This window comes from Gossypium hirsutum, chromosome D06 (genome assembly GCF_007990345.1).
Source record: "Gossypium hirsutum isolate 1008001.06 chromosome D06, Gossypium_hirsutum_v2.1, whole genome shotgun sequence".
NCBI lineage: Eukaryota > Viridiplantae > Streptophyta > Magnoliopsida > Malvales > Malvaceae > Gossypium > Gossypium hirsutum.
The window spans coordinates 4,526,450-4,551,872 of NC_053442.1; the positions used below are offsets into that span (position 1 = coordinate 4,526,450).

A 25,423-nucleotide genomic window follows, 5' to 3' on the forward strand; every position below is an offset into this window, starting at 1 on the left:
GTTAGAAATTGAAGTATGCAAATTCATATTCTTTTTGTTCAAATTATAAATTTGAACTTACATATCATTTACTTTTGTTTCAAAATCACTTTTTTGCTTTGGTTAATGATTCATTTTCTCCTTTCACCTTTGAATTCATTTTTGGGTGATTGTGTAGTTTAACTCTTAAATATGTCTAAAAATATATAGTTTGTATTTCTTTTTTTTTTATAATTGGTATCTAAACTTATATTCCATTATACACTTTAATACTTCTATTTTGATATTGTTAATTTGTGATGACGACACACAAGTAACCAATTATATGGTGACACCCATTTGTGAGGAACTGCATTTCAAGATTAACCTTTAGCAGCTATGGTCTAGAAGCTACAGTTCCATTCTTGTCTTTGCCCAAGCTTGAACAGTTAGGCCTTGGTATAAATTAGATGAAATTTTTGTAACACTCCTTTTTTAAATTAATCAACTCATGAACTCACCAACATTGATTTGTCACTATACTCAATCCTAAGCTTTTTTTAGTAATACTCACCCTAGAATTTTCATTAACACTTAAAAACTAATGATTTGTTTCATTTACCAAAAAGAGGAAAAGAAAAACCATAAATGATTTAGGTATAATCTTCATTTACAAAATGTAGATGGGTTGATATCAACTAAATGGAGCTTACATGTATTTTTTACTGCATTACTACTTAAATAAAAATACAGAGTTGAAAGTTACAAGGTGGTATTGTTGGAGATGATTAAGGAATCATCAGTCTTACATTGTTTAGTTGTTTGTCAAACTTTGGCTTGATTTTGGATACGCTATCATCTTTCAATCTTTGGGTTAGTGTTGTTTTTAACCGCATCACTTCACTTCTCTTCCGACTTCCCGTCTTGAGTGTGCTCCTTTCTTTTTTATTGCGTGGTCACGTTTTGAGTTTCTTTCGTTTTCTGCTCGCAAGATGTTCGTCATTTATCCTCTTAGAAATTTTCTTTTTTAATTCTGGTATCTTAGTTCTTGTTTTGGAACCCTGAATTCATTGAAACATTATCAATTTTTGTTTCAGTTATAGTTAGAACAGTGAAATATTCATTTGCACACATCTCCCACTTCGAGCCTCGTATGATATTTTATACTCGTTTAAATTACAGGAGGGTTGGTATAAACTCTGAAATGCTATTGCTTGGGACCCAAAGAAGACAAAAGAGAAAAGCGTATTGCCTGTGTGAATGCCCAAAATAAAGATGGAGAGTCTATGATAAGCCAACTATAAAAGATACCAACGACCATTAACAAAGACTTAGATACAAGTCGACACTGGTTTGAGAAATGGGTGAGACTTATGTTACTACATTGTATTCATTTTTCGACATCTTCTGTTTCAAGTCTCATGTGACAATTTAACTCTGTAATAGCAGAAAGCTTTGTCTGAAATGCGATTGCCTTGGACCCAAAACAGAAAGACGCTTTTAGCCTGTGTGAATCAAAACGGACAGTGTATCATACGTTAAGACTGAAAGGGGAAAAGGTCTCTTGACCTTGAATGGGGCTAAAATAAATTACTATAATACAAAGACTTCAACTTTGGAGTGAAACATGGGTGAGAGACTTTTAATAGTTACTTTGATCGTACAGGCAACTGCAATTAACCTATATATATGGAGATAAAAGCTTATTGCCTGTGTGAATGTCCAAGTCAAGAGGGAGAGTCTATCGTAAGTACAGTACAAAAAATTGCCAACGAACTTAACGGAATAACATAAACTAATAGAATGCGAAGACTTAGAGGGATAAATTTATGTTCCTACACTGAATCCATTTTTCCACATCTCCATTTTGTAGTCTTATATGACAGTTGTCTTCTTGACACTAAATCGGCCGACATAAATTATTATAATACAAAGACATAAAACTATGGAGTGAAAAATGGGTGAAAGACTTAAAAGTTTTTTATTTGACGGTTGAAAGACTTAATAGTTAGTTTGATCGTACAGGCTACTGCAATTAACCTATATATTAACCTTCATATCATGGTTGTTACTTGCATGCAGAGCATTTGTTACTCATGAAGAGTTTAACCTTGCTTGCTCCCTTACTCTTGTGTGTTACTTTACTATGTTCTTCTCTTAATGTTGCTTCTGATTCTGCAGCAGCAGCATTGGCAATCCTCAAATGGAAAGCCAGCCTTCAAAGCCAAAACCATTCTGTTTTGCTTTCCTGGAATACTTCCAACAACCCAAATACCAAAACAAGTCCTTGTGCTTGGTTTGGAATCCATTGCAACCATGCTGACAGTGTTACAAAGATTAACCTCACTGGCTATGGTGTAAAAGGTACGCTCCATTTATTCCCATTCTTGTCTTTGCCTAATCTTGCAGAGTTGGACCTTAGCACCAATGAACTTTATGGCATAATCCCACCTAAAATCAGTCAGCTCTCCAAACTCACCTACCTCGATTTATCCTTTAACCAGATCTCTGGCCAAATCCCACCTGAAATTAGCCACCTTGTACATCGTCAGACCCTCCACCTTGCTGGAAATCAGTTGAACGGCTCAATTCCTCGAGAAATTGGTCAGCTCAAATTTCTCACTGACCTTGCCTTGTGTAGCAACAAGCTAAATGGTTGCATTCCTGCTTCTCTCGGTAAACTAAGTCCACTTGTTTCCTTGTTTCTCTATAATAATTCCCTTTCTGGTCCCATTCCTCCAGAATTGGGAAACCTTAGGAATTTAGTTGAAGTTTACCTGGACACCAACCGTCTAACTGGTCCCATCACTTCCACATTTGGAAACTTGAAAAAACTGACGGTGCTTCAGATGTTTAACAATAGTCTTTCAGGTCCCATCCCCTTTGAGTTAGGGAATATGGAATCTCTTTCTGAAATAAGCCTTTATCACAACAATCTATCTGGCTTGATCCCAACCTCATTTGGTGGCTTGAGACTTCTTACACTTGCCCACCTCTATGAAAATCAACTCTCTGGTCCAATTCCTGAGGAGATAGGAAACTTGAATTCTCTTGTTGACCTGGAGTTGAGTGAAAACCAACTCAATGGCTCTATTCCTGCTTCACTTGGCAATTTGAGCAACTTGGAAATTCTGTTCCTCCGAGACAACCGGCTCTCAGGTTCCATTCCTAATGAAATTGGAAACTTGATGAAGTGTTAGAACTAGACCACAACAATCTGACAGGAAATTTGCCACAAGGCATTTGCCGTGGTGGATCACTTGAATACTTCACAGCAAATGACAACCAGCTTACCAGACCAATCCCTCAAGGGTTGAAAATTTGCACTAGCTTGAAGAGAGTCTACCTTGAAAGAAACCGACTCAGAGGAAATATATCTGAAGATTTAAGCGTTTACCCGAATCTGAAGATTTAAGTGAGAACGAATTTTATGGTGAAGTGTCTTCCAATTGGGGGTTGTGCAAAAGTTTAGAGATCCTATCTATTTCAAGGAACAATCTCAGTGGTACAATACTCCTGGAACTAGGACTTATGTCCACGCTTTTGTATCTAGACTTGTCTGCAAACCAATTGAGCAAGTCCTTCCCTGAAACTATAGGGAATCTGTCCATGTCATTCTACTTGAATTTGAGCATCAATCAGTTTAGCCAAAATATTCCAATTCAAGTAGGCAAGTTAACTAGGCTGTTTCATCTAGATTTGAGTCACAACATGCTTTCAGGGGAGATTCCAGGGGAACTTCAAAGTTTGCAGAGCTTGGAGACGCTAAACCTTTCTCACAACAATCTCTCTGGTGAAATCCCAGCCTCTTTTGAGCATCTCCGGGGCTTGTACACTGTTGACATTTCATACAATGAGCTCCAGGGTCCCATTCCCAACAGCCAAGCATTTCTAAATGCTTCAGTACAAGAATTGAGAGGGAACAAAGCATTATGTGGCAATGCTAGTGGATTACCGCCTTGCACACCTTTTTTCTAAGAAGGGTCACAACAACAACAAAACCCTTTTCGTAGTTATGTTCCCTCTTTTATTGGTTTCTGGTCTCTCAATTTCATCAATTGCTTTATTGTTTGCCTTCAAGAAGAGGAAGATAGATACTGATGAAGAAAGACAAAGCAATGCAAGTGGTGAAATATTTTTCACTGTCACTCCCCTTAATGGAAGAATATTGTATGAAGAGATCATTAGAGCCGCCAAAGATTTTGATGCTCAATATTGCATTGGGAAGGGAGGATATGGAAACGTGTACAAAGCAGAGCCGTCATCAGGATATGTTGTAGCTGTGAAGAAATTCCATCCATTGCATACCGGTGAAATGGCAGATCAAAGACAGTTCCTGAATGGGGTAAGGGCATTAGTAGAACCAAGACACAAATATTGTGAAGTTCTACGGTTTTTGTTCCTCTGCAGGTCGTTCCTTCTTAGTATATAAGTACCTTGAAAGGGGTAGCTTGGCTTCTGGTCTCCGCAATGATGAAGAATCTAAGAAATTGGACTGGAACAAGAGGGTGAATATTGTCAAAGGTTTTGTTCATGCCCTTTCCTATTTGCTCACCGCCCATTGTTCATCGAGATATAACGAGCAACAACATTTTGCTTGATTTGGAGTATTAAGCTCACCTTTCAGACTTTGGCACTGCTAAGCTTCTCAATCCAGACTCATCCAATTAGAGTAATATTGCTGGAACATACGGATACATTGCACCAGGTGATTTTTCATTTTACTTCCATAGATGACATAGCATAGAGGATAATATTTGTTATCAACTATTATTTCTTTTTCTTTGCAAAGCTTTCCTACACCATGCAAGTTACTGAAAAATGTGATGTGTTTAGTTTTGGTGTGCTGGCATTGGAATTGATAGTCGGGGCATATCCGGGTGAATTTCTCTCTAATCTATCAATTTTAACTGCTGAAAGCATTCCACTAAACAATGTGTTGGATCAAAGGCTTACACCTCCACTGCCGGAAGTTGTGAACAAACTCGTATTCATCCTGAAGTTGGTTGTTTCCTGTTTCTCAGCTGTTGTTTGACCACATCTAGTCCCATCTATGACTCTTTGATCTTCATCTAAGATACCACCTTAGAAACGTTTGGTATTTGCTCTAATGTTGTTTGTTTAGCTTTTGTGTAGTTATCATGGGTTAATGGATTAACATTTTTATACCCTTAATTACCTTTTCCTTGAGAATTGGTAGTGCAATAGGAGTTGCTTCAGATCTGTCTGTAACAGTTCATCATACGTTCTATTCTATGGAATAAAAAGGTGTTACCCGACCCTTATATTTCCATACTTTTAAGCCCTCTATGGTTTAGACAATTAACTTCTATTTTTAGCAAAGTTCACTTGTTTTTCTGAAGAACTTGACATGATGTTCAATTATTTTCCAAATTCCAAATGAGAAAAAGGGAAATTGGGGCATAAGATTTGCAACATTCCTAAGCAGAAATTGAAGTCCTTGAACGTGATAAAAATATCATACATCCAAAGTTTGGCTCCATAAGACAACAAGAAGACAACAGAATAATACAAGTTGCAACTACATAATAAACAACTAGAAGCAAAATTTTTCTTCTACATCCTTAGGACTCTTTCCAAAGCAGATGATCCGCTGATCTGAGGCTGTAAGTCTTTTCATCAAAGACTTCAGCACCAGTAGCTTCGTCTTACATTCTCTATCTAGTAATCCCAGGACATTTACTTATTTTGTACTGAACAAGCTAGCAAACTTTGGACGAACAACAACACTTTGGCAAACTGACTTCGATCACTTCTTTAGGAGGTTCCTTGAGAAAATTCTCTTGCAATACGGGCTGGTCAGAAGGATCGTGTGTGGTCGAACCGCATCTACTAGAGAAGCATGTAGAGGACCCTACTCAAGACAAAATTGATTATGTGATGAAGAGAATTCCTATGGGAGGTTTCATGCGGATTTGAACTAGTTATGAATCAAAGCATAAAAAATGGCAGAAGAAACGACAAGTTGTTCCCTTACCTTGGTTACTACTAAAGCAGATTGAATTACATAGTTGGCAAATGGGTTTTGCAATAATTGTTCAAAGTGAACAACATAAGTTAACTCACGGATGATCTGAGATCTACTCTCTGCAAAATGCTTGAGGCATTTTTCAACCACATGGCTGCTGAATTTCTGCATTGAGAGATGAACATTGTGCCCTTTGAACTGAGATAGTAAGTTGCCAGAGTTGACCTTCAGCTCTATAATGTACTGAACAACATAGTTCCTGTTCCAGCCAACAAAAGAAGACTACAAATGAGGGAGAGAGCGCCATTTTCTTGATGAAATCCTTGTCATTCATGATTATATATGGTTCTAAGGATGAGTCTATTTCTAATGTAGGAGAGTTGTTAGAGGGCCTTTTTTTTCCCTTTTAGGCACTCTGATATGCCAACACACATATTGCAGCTATGAAGAATCTAATTGTAGAAAATAAAAAATCCAGCACACATATTGCAGCTAATGACACAAAAGCTGACCCAGAAAGCACAGACAGCATTTCGATTCACAGCCAACTAATTATAACTAATAAGCATGTTAGCATTCTAGAAGTAAAATACCCATCAATATTAGATAAATGTGATGCAAATCTTATGCACTTACCGGCAGGTTTTTGACACATGAAAGCTTGTCTGGCACCACATTGAGCTCAAGATGTTAGCTTGTCATTTATTCTCAATCCCAATGAGTACATACCATACTCATTTGACATATGGTAGAAGGAACAGAAGTGGCTGAAGAATTAAATACCAAAAGAGAAATGGCTATGTTTATTAAATGGATTAATGACTCTCAAAAACCTGATCTATTGGCCGCAGACAATCCCTAAGGATGCATCCATTCAACTCTAATGAAAGATGCCAGTCATCACCCTGTTCTATGAAGCAAGATTGTTATCCTATCATGAATTTTTACATGATGATACAGTTCATTAGCATGCTAAACACATAAATATGTAAGTGGGATGATTTTTTCATTAAGCTGGATCCAAGTTTACTCAACTTGATTCAAGTAAATTTCTAAAGTAGTCAGAACCAGTAATGGAAACCTAACTTGTCAGAAAACTAGGAAGCAAAGAAATAAACAATCAGAGCTTCACTTATTACCCAAAAGGATCCTGAGCAAGAAGAAGTCCATTTCTGGAAATTTGAGTGATTAGCTTATCTCGATGTGGTCCATTGGAATGAGCAATGCAACGTTGCAACACACAGCAGCCATGGATCTACGCAAAATTTTGCAGCAGCATCAAAAATAATCTGCATCAACCAAAAAAGTTTAAGAATCAAAATTTAGTAAAAATATAAGATGTTAGGTCATACGAAAATGCATAAAATCAAAGTGGAGATAGAATTCTTAAAACAGAAATGCACCAAGCCAGCCAACTACGGTATGAAAAGAAGCATACTTCATCATGAATTTGGACAAAATTCTGTAAGTTTACAACTCAACACAGGAGTGCTTGATCAATCATAAGAAGTTGCAAGGTACAAGAGTTTCTTCCAATGGACTAAGAACTCTTCAAGTGTTTTATTTAATCTCTATCTCACTTGCTATTATAACCTGTAACATGTTGGTTCATCCCATGGAAAGAATATTCGCATTAATAAATATTCGAAAAGATGGAACAGATTCCTTCTAACAGGCTCCTTGGACACATGACAGTTGACTGTCATGCATCGGCAGTATGCAAATAACCAAATAGCCAAAATTAAGCCTGTAGAAGAAAGCCTTTTCCCCGTTTAAAACACACTCCTATGAACAATGAGTTAAAATATACTAAGAGTATACATACAAAGAATACCCTGAACCGACGAAGAGGAGCTACATGTTCAAACAGAACATCGTTGTGATCTCTAACCTTCAAACTTTGTATTGAATCAAACCAAGGTATGCCTCCAAATGGCATCAGAGACAAAATTAAGTGCATAGGTAATAGGCCATAGAATAAAGACCCCTAAAATAGCCATACAATTTTCTTTAGAAGAATTGAGTAACTTTTGTCAAGATGAAATACATGGGAACAAGACATATCTTCAAATAATTAACTAGAGATAGATCATGCAGTAGGTTGGCGTGATGTAATGAGACTGTAGTTGAAGGCCAGATTCTTTAATACAGTTCCGGTTGATTTATTAATCAATGAACCTACAACATGCTACTGAAACAAAGAAAGTTGGATGAGTAAAAATCATTTAATACAATGAAAAAGATTCGTGTTGCATAAACTGTTACTAAACAATGTAAAATGTGCATTTTGAGACTTAAAATATAAATCATCGTCAAAAAGAAAACTCATGATGGTATCATAACATGACCTTCACAACATATTAAACAAATAGTAGTGAACCACACATGAAAAGTGATTCATTTTAGAGATAAAATATGATTCTAAGTAACAATTAGCCCAAAACAAAAAGAACTTAGAAATGTACATGACTGGGATAATTTACGAGAACAAATATTAAACCTCAAAAGTTAATTTACCCCTCATCTTTATACCTTATTATCTTCATTGTTAAGACATTGCAAGCAGCGCTGCAACACATGATTCCCATTAAGATCCTTGATGAGATCAAGAATTCCAGGTTTAAGAGCAGATTTGATAAGAGAAATCTGTTGTCTGGATTTGAGAGTCTCAATCAACTTCTGTACCACACGTGTACTGAAATATAGCACGGTGAATCCCCTTAGCAACATATATATATATTGACAAACAATATCATTAAAACGAAAAGAAAATGAATGATAAATGAAGCAAATACCCATATGTGTTCAAGGAAATCCTCACTAGCTGTCCGGTTTCTTTGGTCACAGTGAGAATAATCTGCAGCCTTTGGTCTTCGTTACACACATCTAGTAACTTTCGGACAAGGTAGTTTCCAAAGGGATCCATCATTAGTTCAACAATGTTATCAGTAACCTCGTTGAATATAATTTGAACATCCAAGCAGCTTCCTTCATCAAATATCCTTCGTTGGAAGCGACAACCTTTCTGGTCCTTAGCCATGTAATATATACAACCTTGAAACTCAACTGAGGAATATGGACTTGGCATCAGTATCACATTTTCTCCATGTCTTTTATCAAGTTTAGAGTTTTTCTCTTGCAGGTTTTGCAATCCAAACTCCTTGAGAGTCTTTTTCTTACAACATTTGAACGAATCAAAGCCCTTGTTCTTGATATCATATTTCAAACCTCTTCCTTGAATGATAACACTATGATCCTCCATTACATTCTCCTCAAGAGGAATCTTACTGTGCAAGAACCCGGGAGAACTCAATGAATCAATGGCAGCTCTTCCTCCATTACCATCAATTCCACATTGCTGGGAACAAACAAAAGGGTTACCAATGTAGGGCCTAGTGGTAAAAGCACCCTGCAGCAACATCCCCCTATTATCCAATCCCCTACTCTGTTCCATTCTCTGCTCCAAAAGATAGTTTCTTTGGTTATCATGCCAACTCGGTACTGAAGACAAATCATTGGACTGATTGTAACCAATACTATAAGACCCAAATGAATCACCCTTTCCGTATCCAGTACCTTGCAGCCCAAGAAAGGTGGAGCTGAAGACATCACCACCATCTAAACACATCGAAACGTGTTGTGGAGATGATTGAAACCCTTTGTTAAAACCATCGTAAGAACCATATTTTTCGGCGTGATAAGACGAGACATCACCAAAACTGAAGGCGAAACCATCTGGGTCCCTTTCAAATTTCATGGAATCCATGGGCTGTTATAAAAATTCAAACCTCGTAATGGGTGTTATTTGAAGGGCAAGAGAGACGGCCTTAAGAAAACTGAATAAAGTGCAAAATCACAATACTATATACTTTTAACATTGTCAATATTTCGGTATCCAAAAAGAAAGCATCCAATTACATCAACAACTTCAAAGTTTTAACCAAAATAATTGACGGCATCTTCAAAGTCTCTCTTCACCATCAACATGGGGCTTGACTCAACTCCATGCACCAACACGTTCCAGCTGAGGCCTAAAAGGGAGGGAAAAAAATCTGAGATTAGGAATATAATTTTATATCATTGCAGCGAAAATTGCAGGCTTAGGGGACAAAAACCAAAAAAGTCCCCTACACTATTCCAAAAAAAATCAATTGAACCCCTACACATTAGAATTATAATAAATTAAGCCCTTTTATCATTAAAGTTATCCCTCAAAGTTACAAAAACAAAAGTGCCATTTTTTTGCTGGTTGTTTTCACATGGCAAAAACTAGTATTTAATGTATAAAACATTAAAAAATCAACAAACATTTATAAAAAGTCATAGAAAATCGTAAAATATTTTTTTAAAATTTTCTATTTATTTTATATGTAAAATGCATGTTTTTACCACATGGCCACGTGCCAAAGACAGCCTCAAGAAAACTGGCACCCTTGGCTTTGTAACATTGACCGTTAACTTTAACGGTCAAAGGGCTTGACTGATTGATTGTAATTCAGATGTTCAAGGGCTCAATTGAGTGAAACGAAAAAGTTCAGGGAGCTTAATTGATTTTTTGAAAAAGTTTGGGGGGCTTTTCTTTACCCTTCAGCCAAAATTAAAGTATATTTGATTGATATATAATATAATGATTCTGATCCATAAAAATAATCATTAAAAATATATACACACATATCCATCACCAGACCACATCAACAGGCACCAAATGAGCCCTAAAAATCAATATTGTTAACAATAATAAAAGCTTCCATGACCTTTAACAGCAATGAAAAATGAGTAAGATTACTATTATTATTATAACTCACAACTACCAACAAAACAAACACATCGGAGAAACGATCTCCATAATCTATTAATGGTTTTTCAGATATACATCTGCAGTCTGCAGCATTCATCTTCATATGTAATTCATTCCATTTTCATTTTTGACTTCTTACGTGTTGGAGCTTCATCAGTCAAGCACGCAAGAACAAAATCAAAGAAACGAGGAAAAAACAATACAGATATAATTATCACTCCCAAACCTTCTTACTTTACGATTCATATGTATACAAAACCGGAAATAGGATGGCAAAATATTTAACAAGAATTTCCAAATAAACATTTTTGTCCCCTACTAATTACTTTTTCTCTACTTCAAATTTTCTAGTTGTAGGACTAAGTAATTCCCATTTATTAGAGTTATATTCTTAAGTAATATTTTGTCCACTCTCTTACCGATTTCAACAAGCTAATAGCTCACTTAGTAATAACATTCACTATCTCAAATCAAATTCAGCCCATTGAATAAATCTATCCTCACTTAGTAATAGTTATATTTTCTGCACTTTCATCTTGCTTCTTATCATATGCATGTTGCAAAAATTTCTGTTCAGTAAGATGAGGAAACCTTGTAAACCAGTAAAATAAGATGTTGCAGGAAGACAGAAAGGAAGACTAAAAGGAACAAGTGCGGTGATGAAGGTTGTACGTTCCCGAGGCCAGTTAAATCATGATGATCGTACCAATCGTACAGAATTTCTTGAGAGCCAAAACTTCATCTCTGGGACAACTGTATAGCCTCTTCGAGTGATGTTAAAAGGGCTGGGAATTTATTAGGAAAGCACTACTATGAAAGTAACACCAATCATGCGTAGTGGGAGAGACGTAGGTTATCAAAAGTAATTGGGGGGATGGAAGTCAAGTAGAAGTTACAACCTAAGTAACAGTTTGGTCATAGGTAGGCCTGCTCACAAGTCCAGCCTAGACAGGATACTAACACCTTTCACGTTTGGCTAGGCCCCTGACCCAGCACAAAATATTGGCAATATCATTCTACTAGACCCAACCCTAATTACCAATAGGGAGCCATGCTTGGCCCAACACAACCCACCCAAATTCTTTTTCTAATTTTATTTAACTGGCAGTCAAGCTTTACTTTGTTTACTTATTGTTCAAGGTTATCATAGTCCTTATTAATATTGGCATTTTTATGTGTGGCATCCATAACCGACAAAAGGACATCATTTTACTAAATCTTCCCTTGCCTATAGGTAATGACCTCGCTCTGATATTTTAAGCAGGAACATTGTCATAGTCTACCAACTTCCTAAGTAGGAATTTAAGCCTTTGTTTAGATCATATTTTATTTTCTTTTTGGAACAAAAAACTAGAAGCAACTATTGGGGGTAAGGCAAGACAGAACCTGAGTTCTAGTTCTCTAAAGTTGCTAGGAGCCTCGAGCCCATTTAAAACAACAAATAGAGCACAGCGCATAGTCCTAATAAAACTGAGTCTTGGAAAAAGTCCAAAGGAAGACATTTTCACACAATGCAAATCCGACGCCTAATTCGTCTACTCCATACCTTAGCATTACTCAAGTTTTATACAGGAAGTTCCAGGCTCACTGTCAACTTCTTAGTGACAACAAGAGCAAACAAAATGCAATGACAAGCAGTATTGGCAAACGAAAACTCCGTCAATTTACAAGGATGGGAATAATTAAGATGTGGTAGTGATGTGTAGGGGGCACTAAACTTCATTTAGAGCAAACCAAATGTAATGGCAAGCAGCATTGTCAAATGAAAAATTATGATGTAGTAGTGATATGAAGGGGCCTCTAACCTTCATTCAGAACAACTTTATATCAGAAATATCTTTGGGATATGGAACACTGATGGCAGATTGATGCTCTGCAGCTGCATGAATCCCTCCCTGCTCGTTGCACCAAATATGAAATCTTATGTACTCAAAACTCTTATCGAGACGGTTGAACCAAACGAAAATACACTTGCCATTGCCCAAACGATACAGAGTGCCATGTGGATCCACTGAAAATTCTGATGACCATTTGACGGGCAAATGTTTCTTATCAAGCAAATTATACGCCTCCAAAGAACGGAACTTATCATAATAATTATAAATGGCAGTATACAGCACATCGTCCACGATTGTCGCTGCGTCAGACCAGTAACAAAATTTTTGTTCGAGGCAAACCCATGATTTACGATCATAGTAATAAGCGTAAAGAGTATCATTGGCATTGCAGTGCACCAAAATCCGAGATCGGGAAGAATCTAGAACAGGAACACATAGATCGATATCTTCCGGAGGGGGCGACAATGGTTCCCAAATATCCCCACTTATATCGTAAACCTCACCAAAAGATTCAGAACCCATATATTCGAAGACGAAAATCTTTCCTTCAGCAGCAACAACCCGGGGCAAAACCCGAGGGAACAACATAGAAGTAGTTTTTCTCCACCCACGTTCAAGGTCCTTCAAATCTAATTGGAAAACATCGTTTACACCATCATTATCAAAAAGAGTAGCATCATTTTGGCGTATTCCCCCAATAACGTAAACGTGGTCGCCACAGACAACGGCAGTGGAACAAAAAGGAGCATCAGGTGGCATCGCCTTAATAAAGACTTCATTGCTTTCCAGATCCAAAAAGTGCAAACCGACCGTAATTTTACCATCGGTACCCGGCCATTTCTGGACGAGGGCCCTGATCAGTTCATCTGGCTCTCGCCCATCAAAGTAACTGGAGGAATCACTAGTATCGCCGCTCATGGTTCACCCTCAGCTTCGCCTTTCCAGATCCAAAATCGCTTTAGTTTTAGGGTTTCTAGCTTCGGGTTATTTCTTTTTTTTTTTTGTTATTTAAATTTGGTTTGGGTTTAGTAGTCAATGACAAAAAAAAAAGATATATACTTAAATAAATTTGTTGACAAGTTAGCAAACGGTTGATATATTTTGTTTTAAATAGTAATTTGCTTGTTTTAGTTGTTAATTTCTAAAGTAAAATATTGTCAATATGTGACTGTTTGTATTTTAAAATTATTTATTAATTATGATTATTTTTAATGAATATAAAATAATATTATTTCGTATTAGATATTAGAAGTTTTTTAAAATTTGATTGGTCAATTAAATCAGGAGCTGATACGTATATTAATTTGAATGAGATAAAAAATTAGTTGATATGTTGATATGAACAAGTTGAATCAGATTAAATGATTAAACCAAGTTTTATGATTCTTTATTATTTACTTAATATGATTGTTTAGAGTATTAAAAAAGATGTGGAAATGTGAAGCTTTTAAAGTTTTAAGTTTTTTGTTTATTCAGTAAATAATAATGGTGATTTTTTAAGCTGATAGCTTTGTGTGTGTATATATATATATTGTTTTGCATGTGCTTTGTGCGATAATTATATTTGTAGGTGTTGGCACATTGAAGTTGAACTCCCGTCTCTGATAGCAGTGATATTCCTTTCTCAAAATTTTGACAGCAGCCGGTGCTTATGATAATGGTGTTTAAAAAACTGAGTTCACTTGTCATACTGATTGTTCAGGCCTCATTAGTGTTGCATCATGTCCATCGGGAAAGCTAGTTCAAATTGAGCACGCCTTGTCGGCAATCGAATCAGGTCTAACATCTCTTAGAATCAAAGCTGCTAATGGGGTAGTAATTGCTACTGAGAAGAAATTGCTTTCGATCTTGGTTTATCTGTTAAGAAAATACAGTGTCTAACACCAAGTGTTGAAGTTGTTTACAGTGTTGGGCAGGTAATAGCATTTTGGATCAAGTGTAACATAAAATCTTTCTAAGCTCGGACAGAGCTTCAGGAAGCAAAGTAAGGCATTGATTGGTTCTCTTTCCATTGAACAATCAATCCACCAAAGCTCTTTTAATTCGCTCAAATAACATTCAGGTCGCCTACTTGAGAAGGCCAAAATGATTTCTTTTGCAGAGACCATAACGATAACGAGAAGGGAAAGGGAATCTCAGTCTCAAAGACAGTGAGTTATCTAGATTCAAATGCCTACGCACAACCATTTGTCTGTGCATTACTATTTAAATGAAAATACAGAGTTGAAAGTGAATGAGCTTTCTTTACAAGGAGGTATTGTTAGAGATGATCAAGGAATCGTCAGTCTTACATTGTTAGTTGTTTGCCAAACTTTCGCTTGATTTTAGATACACTATCATGTTTCAATCTCTGGGATAGTGTTTTTTTTACAGCATCCCTTCACTTCTTGTATGTGATAGAACCGGACCACAACAATCTGACAGGAAATTTGCCGCAAGGCATTTACCGTGGTGGATCACTTGAATATTTCACAGCAGCTGACAGCCAGCTTACCGGGCAATCCCTCAAGGGTTGAAAAATTGAACTAGCTTGAAGAGAGTCTACCTTGAAAGAAACCGACTCAGAGGAAATATATCTGAACATTTAGGCGTTTACCCAAACCTAAGATTCATTGAATTAAGTGACATTGAACTTTATGGTGAAGTGCCTTCCAATTGTGGATTGTGCAGAAGATTACAGAGCCTATCTATTGCAAGGAATAATCTCAGGGGTACAATACCAGCTGAGATTGGAAACTCACGTCAGATACACAGGCTTGATCTTTCTTCAAATCATTTAGTTGGGGAGATTCTAAAGAAAATTTCAAAGTTGACATCTTTGCTTTATCTTTATTTGAATGGGAATAAACTTTCTGGCAGTGTACCCCTGGAACTAGGACTTATGCTCGCAATATTTTCGCCGTTTGTCCTCTTAGAAATTTTCATTTTTAGTTCTGGTATCTTAGTTCTTGTTTTGGAACACTGAATTCATTGAAACACAATCAATTTTTGTTTCAATTATAGTAAGAACAGTGAGATATTCATTTGTACACATCTCCCACTTCGAGCCTCGTATGATATTTTATACTTGTTTAAGTTAGAGAAGAGTTGGTATAAACTCTGAAATGCTATAGCTTGGGACCCAAAAGAGACAAAAGAGAAAAGCTTATTGCCTGCGTGAATGCCCAAATAGAGAGGGAGAGTCTATCATACGTCAAGTATAAAAAGTACCAACGACCATTCACAAAGACTTAGATGCAAGTCAACAATGGTTTGAGAAATGGGTGAGAGACTTATGTTATTGCATTGTATTCATTTTTCCACATCTTCTGTTTCAAGTCTCAAATGACAATTTTAACTCTGTAATAGCAGAAAGGTTGGTCTGAAATGCGATTGCTTTGGACCCAAAATAGAAATGTGCTTTTAGCCTGTGTGAATCCAAAGGGACAGTGTATCATACGTCAAGACTGAAAGGGGCAAAGGTCTCTTGACCTTGAATGGGGCTAACATAAATTACTATAATACAAAGACTTCAACTTTGGAGTGAAAAATGGGTGAGACTTTTAATAGTTAGTTCCTATATAGAGGGAGATAAAAGCTTATCGCCTGTGTGAATGTCCACATCTCCATTTTGTAGTCTTATATGACAGTTGTCTTCTTGACACTAAATCGGCCAACATAAATTATTATAATACCAAGACATAAAACTATGGAGTGAAAAATGGGTGAAAGACTTAATAGTTTTTTTATTTGAGGGTTGAAAGACTTAAAAGTTAGTTTGATCGTACAGGCTACTGCAATTAACCTATATATAACCTTCATATCATGGCTGTTACTTGCATGCAGAGCATTTGTTACTCATGAAGAGTTTAACCTTGCTTGCTCCCTTACTCTTGTGTGTTACTTTACTATGTTCTTCTCTTAATGTTGCTTCTGATTCTGCAGCAGAAGCATTGGCAATCCTCAAATGGAAAGCCAGCCTTCAAAGCCAAAACCATTCTGTTTTGCTTTCCTGGAATACTTCCAACAACCCAAATACCAAAACAAGTCCTTGTGCTTGGTTTGGAATCCATTGCAACCATGCTGACAGTGTTACAAAGATTAACCTCACTGGCTATGGTGTAAAAGGTACGCTCCATTTATTTCCATTCTTGTCTTTGCCTAATCTTGCAGAGTTGGACCTTAGCACCAATGAACTTTATGGCATAATCCCACCTCAAATCAGTCAGCTCTCCAAACTCACCTACCTCGATTTATCCTTTAACCAGTTCTCTGGGAAAATCCCACCTGAAATTAGCCACCTTGTACATCTTCAGACCCTCCACCTTGCTGGAAATCAGTTGAACGGCTCAATTCCTCGAGAAATTGGTCAGCTCAAATTTCTCACTGACCTTGCCTAGTGTAGCAACAAGCTAAATGGTTACATTCCTGCTTCTCTCGGTAAACTAAGTCGACTTGTTTCCTTGCTTCTCTATAATAATTCCCTTTCTGGTCCCATTCCTCCAGAATTGGGAAACCTAAGGAATTTGGTTGAAGTTGACTTGGACACCAACCGTCTAACTGTTGTTCCAATAGGGTCGGAAGCGTGTAAATTATTGTACTAAAAAATCACACAAAGTTCAATTCCCAGGAAAGAGAGGTGGATCACATGGATCTCTTAAATACCAAGTCTTTCCTTAGACAGAATATCCCTTCTATAGTAATTTAATAGCACAATTAAATACTACTATTATACCCTCAAATATTGAAAGAAAAATAGGACAAGAAAGAACACAAGAGTTTTAACGAGGTTCGGTAAATTATACCTACGTCCTCGGGCACTAACACCAGATGATAACTTTACTATCTCCAAAATATTACAAACAAATAGAATTCCTTAAGAATTCTCAAATGGGAGAAGAGAGAAAACTAAGAGAGAAAGATTGGTTGGGATGGTTGAAATGAGAAATGGTTAGGCCTATTTATAGTTGAGGTTCAGGGACTAACTTGCAAATGGCCTAAAAAATTAAGGACCAAAATTGCAATTATCCCATTCAACTTTAAACAACTTGCCTATCACTTTTTTTCTTTCGGTGCCACTTGCACCTCCCATTTTTAACTTTTCAACAATCTCCACCTTGAAGATTTGATTAGGATAATCACATCTTCACACACTTCCTTCAACTCCCCAAATTCGATAAAGCTATCTTTTGTAGTGCCTCTAAATGCGCTCTCCAGCGCCATACACCTAAAGGTGCTCAAATTCTCAGGATATTAATCAAGTTCAAACAATGATTAAACTTGATTGTTGTTACCACCTTGGTCATCATATCTGTGGGATTATCTGCTGTCGGAATCTTCTAAAGTAGAATTTTTCCTTTTTCAAAGACTTCCCGCACAAAGTGATATCTTACATCGATATGCTTGGTTCTTGAATGATAGACTTGATTTTTCGCTAAATGAATAGCGCTCTGACTGTCACAATATAAACTTATGTGACTTTGAACAACTCCTAAGTCTTTCAACAATCCATTAAGCCAAATAACCTCCTTAACAGCTTCTGTAACTGCCATATATTCTGCCTCTGTAGTAGACACAGCTACTGTAGACTGTAAGGTAGACTTCCAACTCACTGGGGCTTTCGCAAGAGTAAACAGATACCCCGTAGTTGAACGACGTTTATCTAAATCACCAGCAAAGTCGGAATCAACATATCCAACTACAAACTGACCAAGTGCTTTATCCTGTTCAAAAATTAAACCAACATCTACGGTTTTTCGAAGATACCGTAGAATCCATTTCACAGCTTGCCAATGTCCTTTTCCAGGATCATGCATATACCTGCTCACAACTCCAACAGCTTGTTAAATGTCAGGCTTCGTACACACCATCGCATACATCAAACTCCCAACTGCATTAGCATATGGGACTTTAGCCATATATTCTCTTTCATCTTCAGTCTTCGGAGATAATTGAGCACTAAGTTTCAAATGAGAAGCAAGTGGGGTACTTACATGTTTTGTGTTTTCATTTACACCAAAACATTGTAATACCTTTGTCAGATATTGCTTCTGATTTAAACAAAGCTTGCCTCTCGTTCTATCTCTACTTATCTCCATGCCGAGAATCTTCTTAGCCTCACCTAGATCTTTCATCTCGAACTCTTGATTCAACTGAGCCTTCAGCTTATCTATCTCATTTTGGCTCTTTGAAGCGATTAACATATCATCAACATACAAGAGTAGATAAATGAAAGATCCGTCATGCAGCTTCTGCAAATATACACAATTGTCATATTTGCTTCTTGTGTACTTCTGCCTTCTCATAAAGCTATCAAATCGCTTGTACCACTGCCTCGGGGATTGCTTCAATCCATATAGCGATTTGTTAAGCTTACAAACCCAATTTCTACCACCAGCATCTGTGTATCCTTCGGGCTGAGTCATATAGATCTCCTCTTCTAACTCACCATGCAAGAAAGCCGTCTTAACATCAAGTTGAGCTAGCTCCAAATTCAACTGTGCTACCAAGGCCAACAAAATTCTAATGGAGGAATGCTTCACAATAGGGGAAAATAAATCATTGTAGTCAATTCCCTCCTTCTGAGCGTAGCCTTTAGCTACCAATCTTGCCTTGTAGCGAATATCCTTCTTGCTAGGAGATCCATCTTTCTTTGCGAATACCCACTTGCATCCGATTGCCCTTTTACCTTTCGGTAATTGCGCCAACTCCCAAGTATTGTTCTTCCGGAGAGACTGCATTTCTTCATCCATGGCGCTTTTCCATTTATCACTTTTTAAGCTTTGCATTGCTTCTTGATAAGTGATAGGAATATCATCAACAACGGGAAGGGCGTAGACCACCATATCAGTAAATCGAGCAGGTTTACGAATTTCTCTCCGTGGCCTTACAACTGCAACTGGTTCTGGTGTACTTAGTGGTTCTTGGGTCAGAACCTCTTCAACCTCTAATTCCTCCATTGTGGCTGGAGAATTAGACTTATTAACTGGGCAAATCCCCATCTGCTCAAACTCCACCTGTTTTGGAGTACACTCCACCTGCTGTGGAGTATTGCTCGTCTGAATATCTTTATCTGCTACCTTTTTCAATGTGGCAGATTCATCAAAGGTAACATCTCTGCTACAGATCATTTTCTTTGTGCTTAAGCACCAAAGACGAAATCCCTTCACTCCAGAAGTGATTCCCATAAAGAGAGCTTTCTTTGCCCTCGGATCTAACTTTAACTCCTTCACATGGTAATATGCAGTGGTTCCAAACACATGTAAGGAATCATAATCTGTAGCCGGTTTTCCAGACCATACCTCCATAGGAGTTTTTCTTTCTAATACAGATGATGGCAAACGATTAATAAGATGGCCAGCGTATGTCACAACCTCAGCCCAAAATTTCTTGCCCAACCCAGCATTGGACAACATACATCGAACTTTCTCAAGTAATGTTCCATTCATACGCTCTGCCAATCCATTCTGCTGTGGTGTATCCCTAACTGTGAAGTGTCGAACAATACCATACTCTTGGCACACATCGAAGAACGGATCACTTTTATATTCCCCTCCATTGTCCGTCCTAAGCCGCTTGATTTTCTTGCCAGTCTGGTTTTCGATCATAGTTTTCCATTTAAGAAAAACTCTAAGCACTTCATCCTTAGTTCTCATGGTATACACCCAAACTCTTCTGGAAAAGTCATCAACAAAAGTAACAAAGTAGTGTTTTCCTCCCAATGAAGGTGTCTTGGAAGGCCCCCACACATCTGAGTGAACATATTCCAAAATACCTTTTGTATTATGGATAGCAGTACCGAATTTCACTCTCTTTTGCTTTCCCAGAACACAATGCTCGTAAAATTTTAATTTGTAAGCCTTTGCACCTTTCAACAATCCTTGCTTTGCCAGAATTTGCAAGGATTTTTCGCTGGCATGTCCCAACTTCATATGCCACAACTGCATTGAGTCCAAGTCTTTGTTACCGGAAACTGTAGCGACTGCTCCAATAACTGTACTACCTTGGTAGTAATACAAGTTATTTTTCCTGATGCCCTTCAATATCAAAAGTGCGCCAGATGTCACTTTCAAAATCCCATCTCTCATAGTAACAACTGAACCATTGGATTCCAAGGCTCCCAATGAGATGAGATTTTTCTTCAAACTGGGCACGTACCGAACATCAGTCAGAACTCTGGTTGATCCATCTTGATTCTTTAATTGGATTGAACCTATCCCAACAGTTTTATAGGCATTGTCATTGCCCATATAAACAACTCCTCCATTTAGTTCTACTAAATCAGAGAACCACTCCCGGTTAGGGGACATATGATAAGTACAACCCGAATCTAATATCCACTCATCTGAATGGAACGACGATGATGATGCAACCAGTGATAGTTCAGAGTCACTAGTATCATGCTTAGCAACACAAGCATCTACAGCAGCTTTTCCCTTATTCTTCAGCTTTGGACAATTTTTCTTCCAGTGGCCTTTCTCATGACAAAAAGCACATTCATCTTTCCCGAGTCTGGACTTTGACTTTGATCTCCCCTTTTGAGTTTTCTTCCGAGTGTATGAATGACCTCGGACTACTAAAGCTTCTGTATCTCTGATTGAGTTTTTCTGTTTGTCCTTCTTTCTCTGTTCATAACTGTATAAGGCCGCACAGACTTCGCTCAGAGATATATCACTCCTGCCATGAAGTAGAGTAGTTTCTAGGAACTCAAACTCCTCAGGAAGTGACCCCAACAGCATCAAAGCCAAATCTTCATCTTTGAATGTCTCATCCATATTCAGCAAATCAGTGACTAACTGATTAAATTTGGTGATATGATCATTCATTGTGGTACTTGGGACGTAAGTGAAGCGAAACAGTCTTTTCTTCAAGTGGAGCTTATTTTGACTGTTTTTCTTCAAAAATTTTTCTTCAAGTGCCACCCACAACTTATTTGCAGAAGTCTCCTTTGAAAAAGCATACCTCTGCTCTCGAGAAAGGCATGATCGAATTGTGTCACATGCCAACCGATTGATCGCCTTCCAATCTTTCTCCTGTACATCATCCGGTTTCTCTTCATCAATGGCAATGTCTAGACCCTGCTGAAAAAAGGGCATCTAGAACCTCACTTTGCCACATACCAAAATGGCCTGTGCCATCAAAGATCTCCACGGCCAATCTTGCATTTGCAATTGTCGGTCTTGTCCACATGGACGATGTTAAAGCTCCTACACCGACCGTTTTCTCCATAATCTTTCAATATACCTAAGGAAATATTTTCTGATGTGGAATATCAGTTTAAACTGCAACCACAGAGCATACTACGATTAACCTTCGGCTCTGATACCACTTGTTGTTCCAATAGGGTCGGAAGCGTGTAAATTATTGTACTAAAAAATCACACAAAGTTCAATTCCCAGGAAAGAGAGGTGGATCACATGGATCTCTTAAATACCAAGTCTTTCCTTAGACAGAATATCCCTTCTATAGTAATTTAATAGCACAATTAAATACTACTATTATACCCTCAAATATTGAAAGAAAAATAGGACAAGAAAGAACACAAGAGTTTTAACGAGGTTCGGTAAATTATACCTACGTCCTCGGGCACTAACACCAGATGATAACTTTACTATCTCCAAAATATTACAAACAAATAGAATTCTTTAAGAATTCTCAAATGGGAGAAGAGAGAAAACTAAGAGAGAAAGATTGGTTGGGATGGTTGAAATGAGAAATTGTTAGGCCTATTTATAGTTGAGGTTCAGGGACTAACTTGCAAATGGCCTAAAAAATTAGGGACCAAAATTGCAATTATCCCATTCAACTTTAAACAACTTGCCTATCACTTTTTTTCTTTCGGTGCCACTTGCACCTCCCATTTTTGACTTTTCAACACTAACTCGTCCCATCCCTTCCACATTTGGAAACTTGAAAAAACTGACGGTGCTTCATATGCTTAGCAATAGTCTTTCAGGTCCCATCCCCTCTGAGTTAGGGAATATGGAATCTCTTTCTGAAATAAGCCTTTATCACAACAATCTATCTGGCTTGATCCCAACCTCATTTGGTGACTTGAGACATCTTACACTTGCCCACCTTTATGGAAATCAACTCTCTGGTCCAATTCCTGAGGAGATAGGAAACTTGAATTCTCTTGTTGACCTGGAGTTGAGTGAAAACCAACTCAATGGCTCTATTCCAGCTTCACTTGGAAATCTGAGCAACTTGGAAATTTTGTTCCTCCGAAACAACCTGCTCTCAGGCTCCATTCCTAATGAAATTGGAAACTTGATGAAGTTGAGCATGTTAGAACTTGACCACAACAATCTGACAGGAAATTTGCCGCAAGGAATTTGCCGTGGTGGATCACTTGAATACTTCACAGCAAATGACAACCAGCTTACCGGACCAATCCCTCAAGGGTTGAAAAATTGCACTAGATTGAAGAGAGTCTACCTTGAAAGAAACCGACTCAGAGGAAATATATCTGAAGATTTAGGCGTTTACCCGAATCTAAAATTCATTGAATTAAGTGACAATGAATTTTATGGTGAAGTGTCTTCCAATTGGGGGTTGTGCAGAAGCCTATGGAGCCTATCTATTGCAAGGAACAATCTCAGTGGTAAAATACCAGCTGAGATTGGAAACTCACGTCAGATACAAAGGCTTGATCTTTCGTCAAATCATTTAGTCGGGGAGATTCCAAAGGAAATTGCAAAGTTGACTTCTTTGCTTGATCTTCGTTTGAATGGGAATCAACTTTCTGGTAGTGTACCCTTGGAACTAGGACTTATGTCTAAGCTTTTGTATCTAGATTTGTCTGCAAACCAATTGAGCAAGTCCATCCCTGAAACTATAGGGAATCTGTTCATGTCATTCTACTTGAATTTGAGCATCAATCAGTTTAGCCAAAGAATTCCAATTCAAGTAGGCAAGTTAACTAGGCTGGTTCAACTAGATTTGAGTCACAACATGCTTTCAGAGGAGATTCCAGGGGAATTTCAAAGTTTGCAGAGCTTGGAGACACTAAACCTTTCTCACAATAATCTCTCTGGTGAAATACCAGCCTCTTTGGAGAAGCTCCGAGGCTTGCACACTGTTGACATTTCATGTAATGAACTCCAGGGTCCCATTCCCAACTGCCAAGCATTTCTAAATGCTTCAGCACAAGAATTGGGATGGAACAAAGGATTATGTGGCAATGCTAGAGGATTACCGCCTTGCACACCTTTTTCTAAGAAGGGTCACAACAACAACAAAACCGTTTTAGTAGTTATGTTCTCTCTTTTATCGGTTTCTTGTCTCTTGAATTCATCAATTGCTTTGTTGTTTGCCTTCAAGAGGAAGAAAGATACAGATGAAGAAAGACAAAGCAATGCAAGTGATGAAATATTTTTCTCTGTAACTCCCTTTAATGGAAGAATATTGTATAAAGAGATCATTAGAGCCACCAAAGATTTTGATGCTCAATATTGCATTGGGAAGGGAGGATATGGAAACGTATACAAAGCAGAGCTGTCATCAGGAGATGTTGTAGCTGTGAAGAAATTCCATCCGTTGCATCCAGGTGAAATGGCAGATCAAAGACAGTTCCTAAATGAGGTAAGGGCATTAATAGAAACAAGACACAGAAATATCGTGAAGTTCTACGGTTTTTGTTCCTCTGCAGGTCATTCCTTCTTAGTATACAAGTACCTTGAAAGGGGTAGCTTGGCTTCAGTTCTCAGTAAGAATGAAGAATCTAAGAAATTGGACTGGAACAAGAGGGTGAACATTGTCAAAGGTGTTGTTAATGCCCTCTCCTATTTGCACCATGACTGTTCACCGCCCATTGTTCATCGAGATATAACAAGCAACAACATTTTGCTTGATTTGGAGTATGAAGCTCACCTTTCAGACTTTTGCACTGCTAAGCTTCTCAAGCCAGACTCATCCAATTGGAGTAATATTGCTGGAACATACGGATACATAGCACCAGGTGATTTTTCATTTTACTTCCATAGATGACATAGCATAGAGGATAATATTTGTTATCAACTATTATTTCTTTTTCTTTGCAGAGCTTTCCTACACCATGCAAGTTACTGAAAAATGTGATGTGTTTAGTTTTGGAGTGCTAGCATTGGAATTGATAGTTGGGGCATATCCGGGTGAATTTCTCTCTAATCTATCAATTTTAACAGCAGAAAGCATTCCACTAAACAATGTGTTAGATCAAAGTCTTTCGCCTCCACCACCAGAAGTTGTGAACAAACTCATGTTCATCCTGAAGCTGGCTGTTTCATGTTTAAATATCAATCCAAAATCTAGGCCAACCATGCACACTGTTTCTCAGCTGGTGTTCGACCACATCTAGTCCCATCTAGGACTCTTTGATCTTCATCTAAGATACCACCTTAGAAACGTTTGGTATTTGCTCTAATGTTGTTTCTTTAGCTGTTGTGTAGTTATAATGGGTTAATGGATTAGCATTTTTGTACCCTCAATTACCTTTTTCCTTGAGAATTGCTACTAGCTTGTTGGTAGCGCAACAAGAGTTGTTTCCGATATTTGTCTGTGACAGTTTATCATAAATTGTATTCTAGTATCATCTTTTCAAAGGTTTCATCCTCTAATATTGATTGGGTCCTTCAAAGAGCTAAGCCTTTCGAAGCTTTCAACACCCTCCCTATCGCTATTAATCCAAGTCCTATTGTCTCATATTAGTTTTACATCAATTAAAGGATTCGCTAATCCATGTATTAATGCTCTCAAATTTTAATGTCGTCCCCGTCCTTTTTCTCTAAAGGGCCATACCTATATCAACCATCACTTGTATTTCATGGAGTGGTTTTCTTTTAATTGAATCTACTTGACCAGCCTCCATTAACTCCTACCTTG

At 37.6% G+C, this 25,423-nt stretch overlaps 5 protein-coding genes and 1 pseudogene across 5 annotated transcripts; 5 read left to right on the forward strand and 1 right to left on the reverse strand.

Annotated features, from left to right (window-relative positions):
* The first annotated feature begins 2,054 nt into the window (after positions 1 to 2,054).
* LOC121218725 (MDIS1-interacting receptor like kinase 2-like) lies at positions 2,055 to 3,936 on the forward strand. Its single transcript, XM_041096417.1, has 2 exons — positions 2,055 to 3,153; positions 3,368 to 3,936. Exons 1-2 carry the CDS (start codon positions 2,055 to 2,057, stop codon positions 3,934 to 3,936), a joined length of 1,668 nt encoding a protein of 555 aa, XP_040952351.1.
* A 37-nt stretch (positions 3,937 to 3,973) lies between these two features.
* On the forward strand, positions 3,974 to 4,993 carry LOC107900030 (MDIS1-interacting receptor like kinase 2-like). The gene is made up of 4 exons (XM_041096418.1): positions 3,974 to 4,268; positions 4,369 to 4,466; positions 4,586 to 4,666; positions 4,751 to 4,993. The coding sequence occupies exons 1-4, from the start codon at positions 3,974 to 3,976 to the stop codon at positions 4,991 to 4,993; spliced, it is 717 nt and encodes a 238-aa protein (XP_040952352.1).
* Positions 4,994 to 5,400: 407 nt separating this feature from the next.
* Positions 5,401 to 13,614, reverse strand: LOC107901453 (putative pumilio homolog 8, chloroplastic; annotated as a pseudogene).
* A 1,138-nt stretch (positions 13,615 to 14,752) lies between these two features.
* LOC107900031 (probable LRR receptor-like serine/threonine-protein kinase IRK) lies at positions 14,753 to 16,962 on the forward strand. The gene is made up of 5 exons (XM_041096419.1): positions 14,753 to 14,837; positions 14,957 to 15,094; positions 15,229 to 15,519; positions 16,409 to 16,690; positions 16,736 to 16,962. Exons 1-5 carry the CDS (start codon positions 14,753 to 14,755, stop codon positions 16,960 to 16,962), a joined length of 1,023 nt encoding a protein of 340 aa, XP_040952353.1.
* Positions 16,963 to 22,543: 5,581 nt separating this feature from the next.
* LOC121218726 (MDIS1-interacting receptor like kinase 2-like) lies at positions 22,544 to 23,813 on the forward strand. The gene is made up of 2 exons (XM_041096420.1): positions 22,544 to 23,641; positions 23,709 to 23,813. The coding sequence occupies exons 1-2, from the start codon at positions 22,544 to 22,546 to the stop codon at positions 23,811 to 23,813; spliced, it is 1,203 nt and encodes a 400-aa protein (XP_040952354.1).
* Positions 23,797 to 25,148, forward strand: LOC107901454 (MDIS1-interacting receptor like kinase 2). The gene is made up of 2 exons (XM_016827468.2): positions 23,797 to 24,521; positions 24,604 to 25,148. Exons 1-2 carry the CDS (start codon positions 23,819 to 23,821, stop codon positions 24,897 to 24,899), a joined length of 999 nt encoding a protein of 332 aa, XP_016682957.2. The 5' UTR covers positions 23,797 to 23,818; the 3' UTR covers positions 24,900 to 25,148.
* The last annotated feature ends 275 nt before the right edge of the window (positions 25,149 to 25,423 follow it).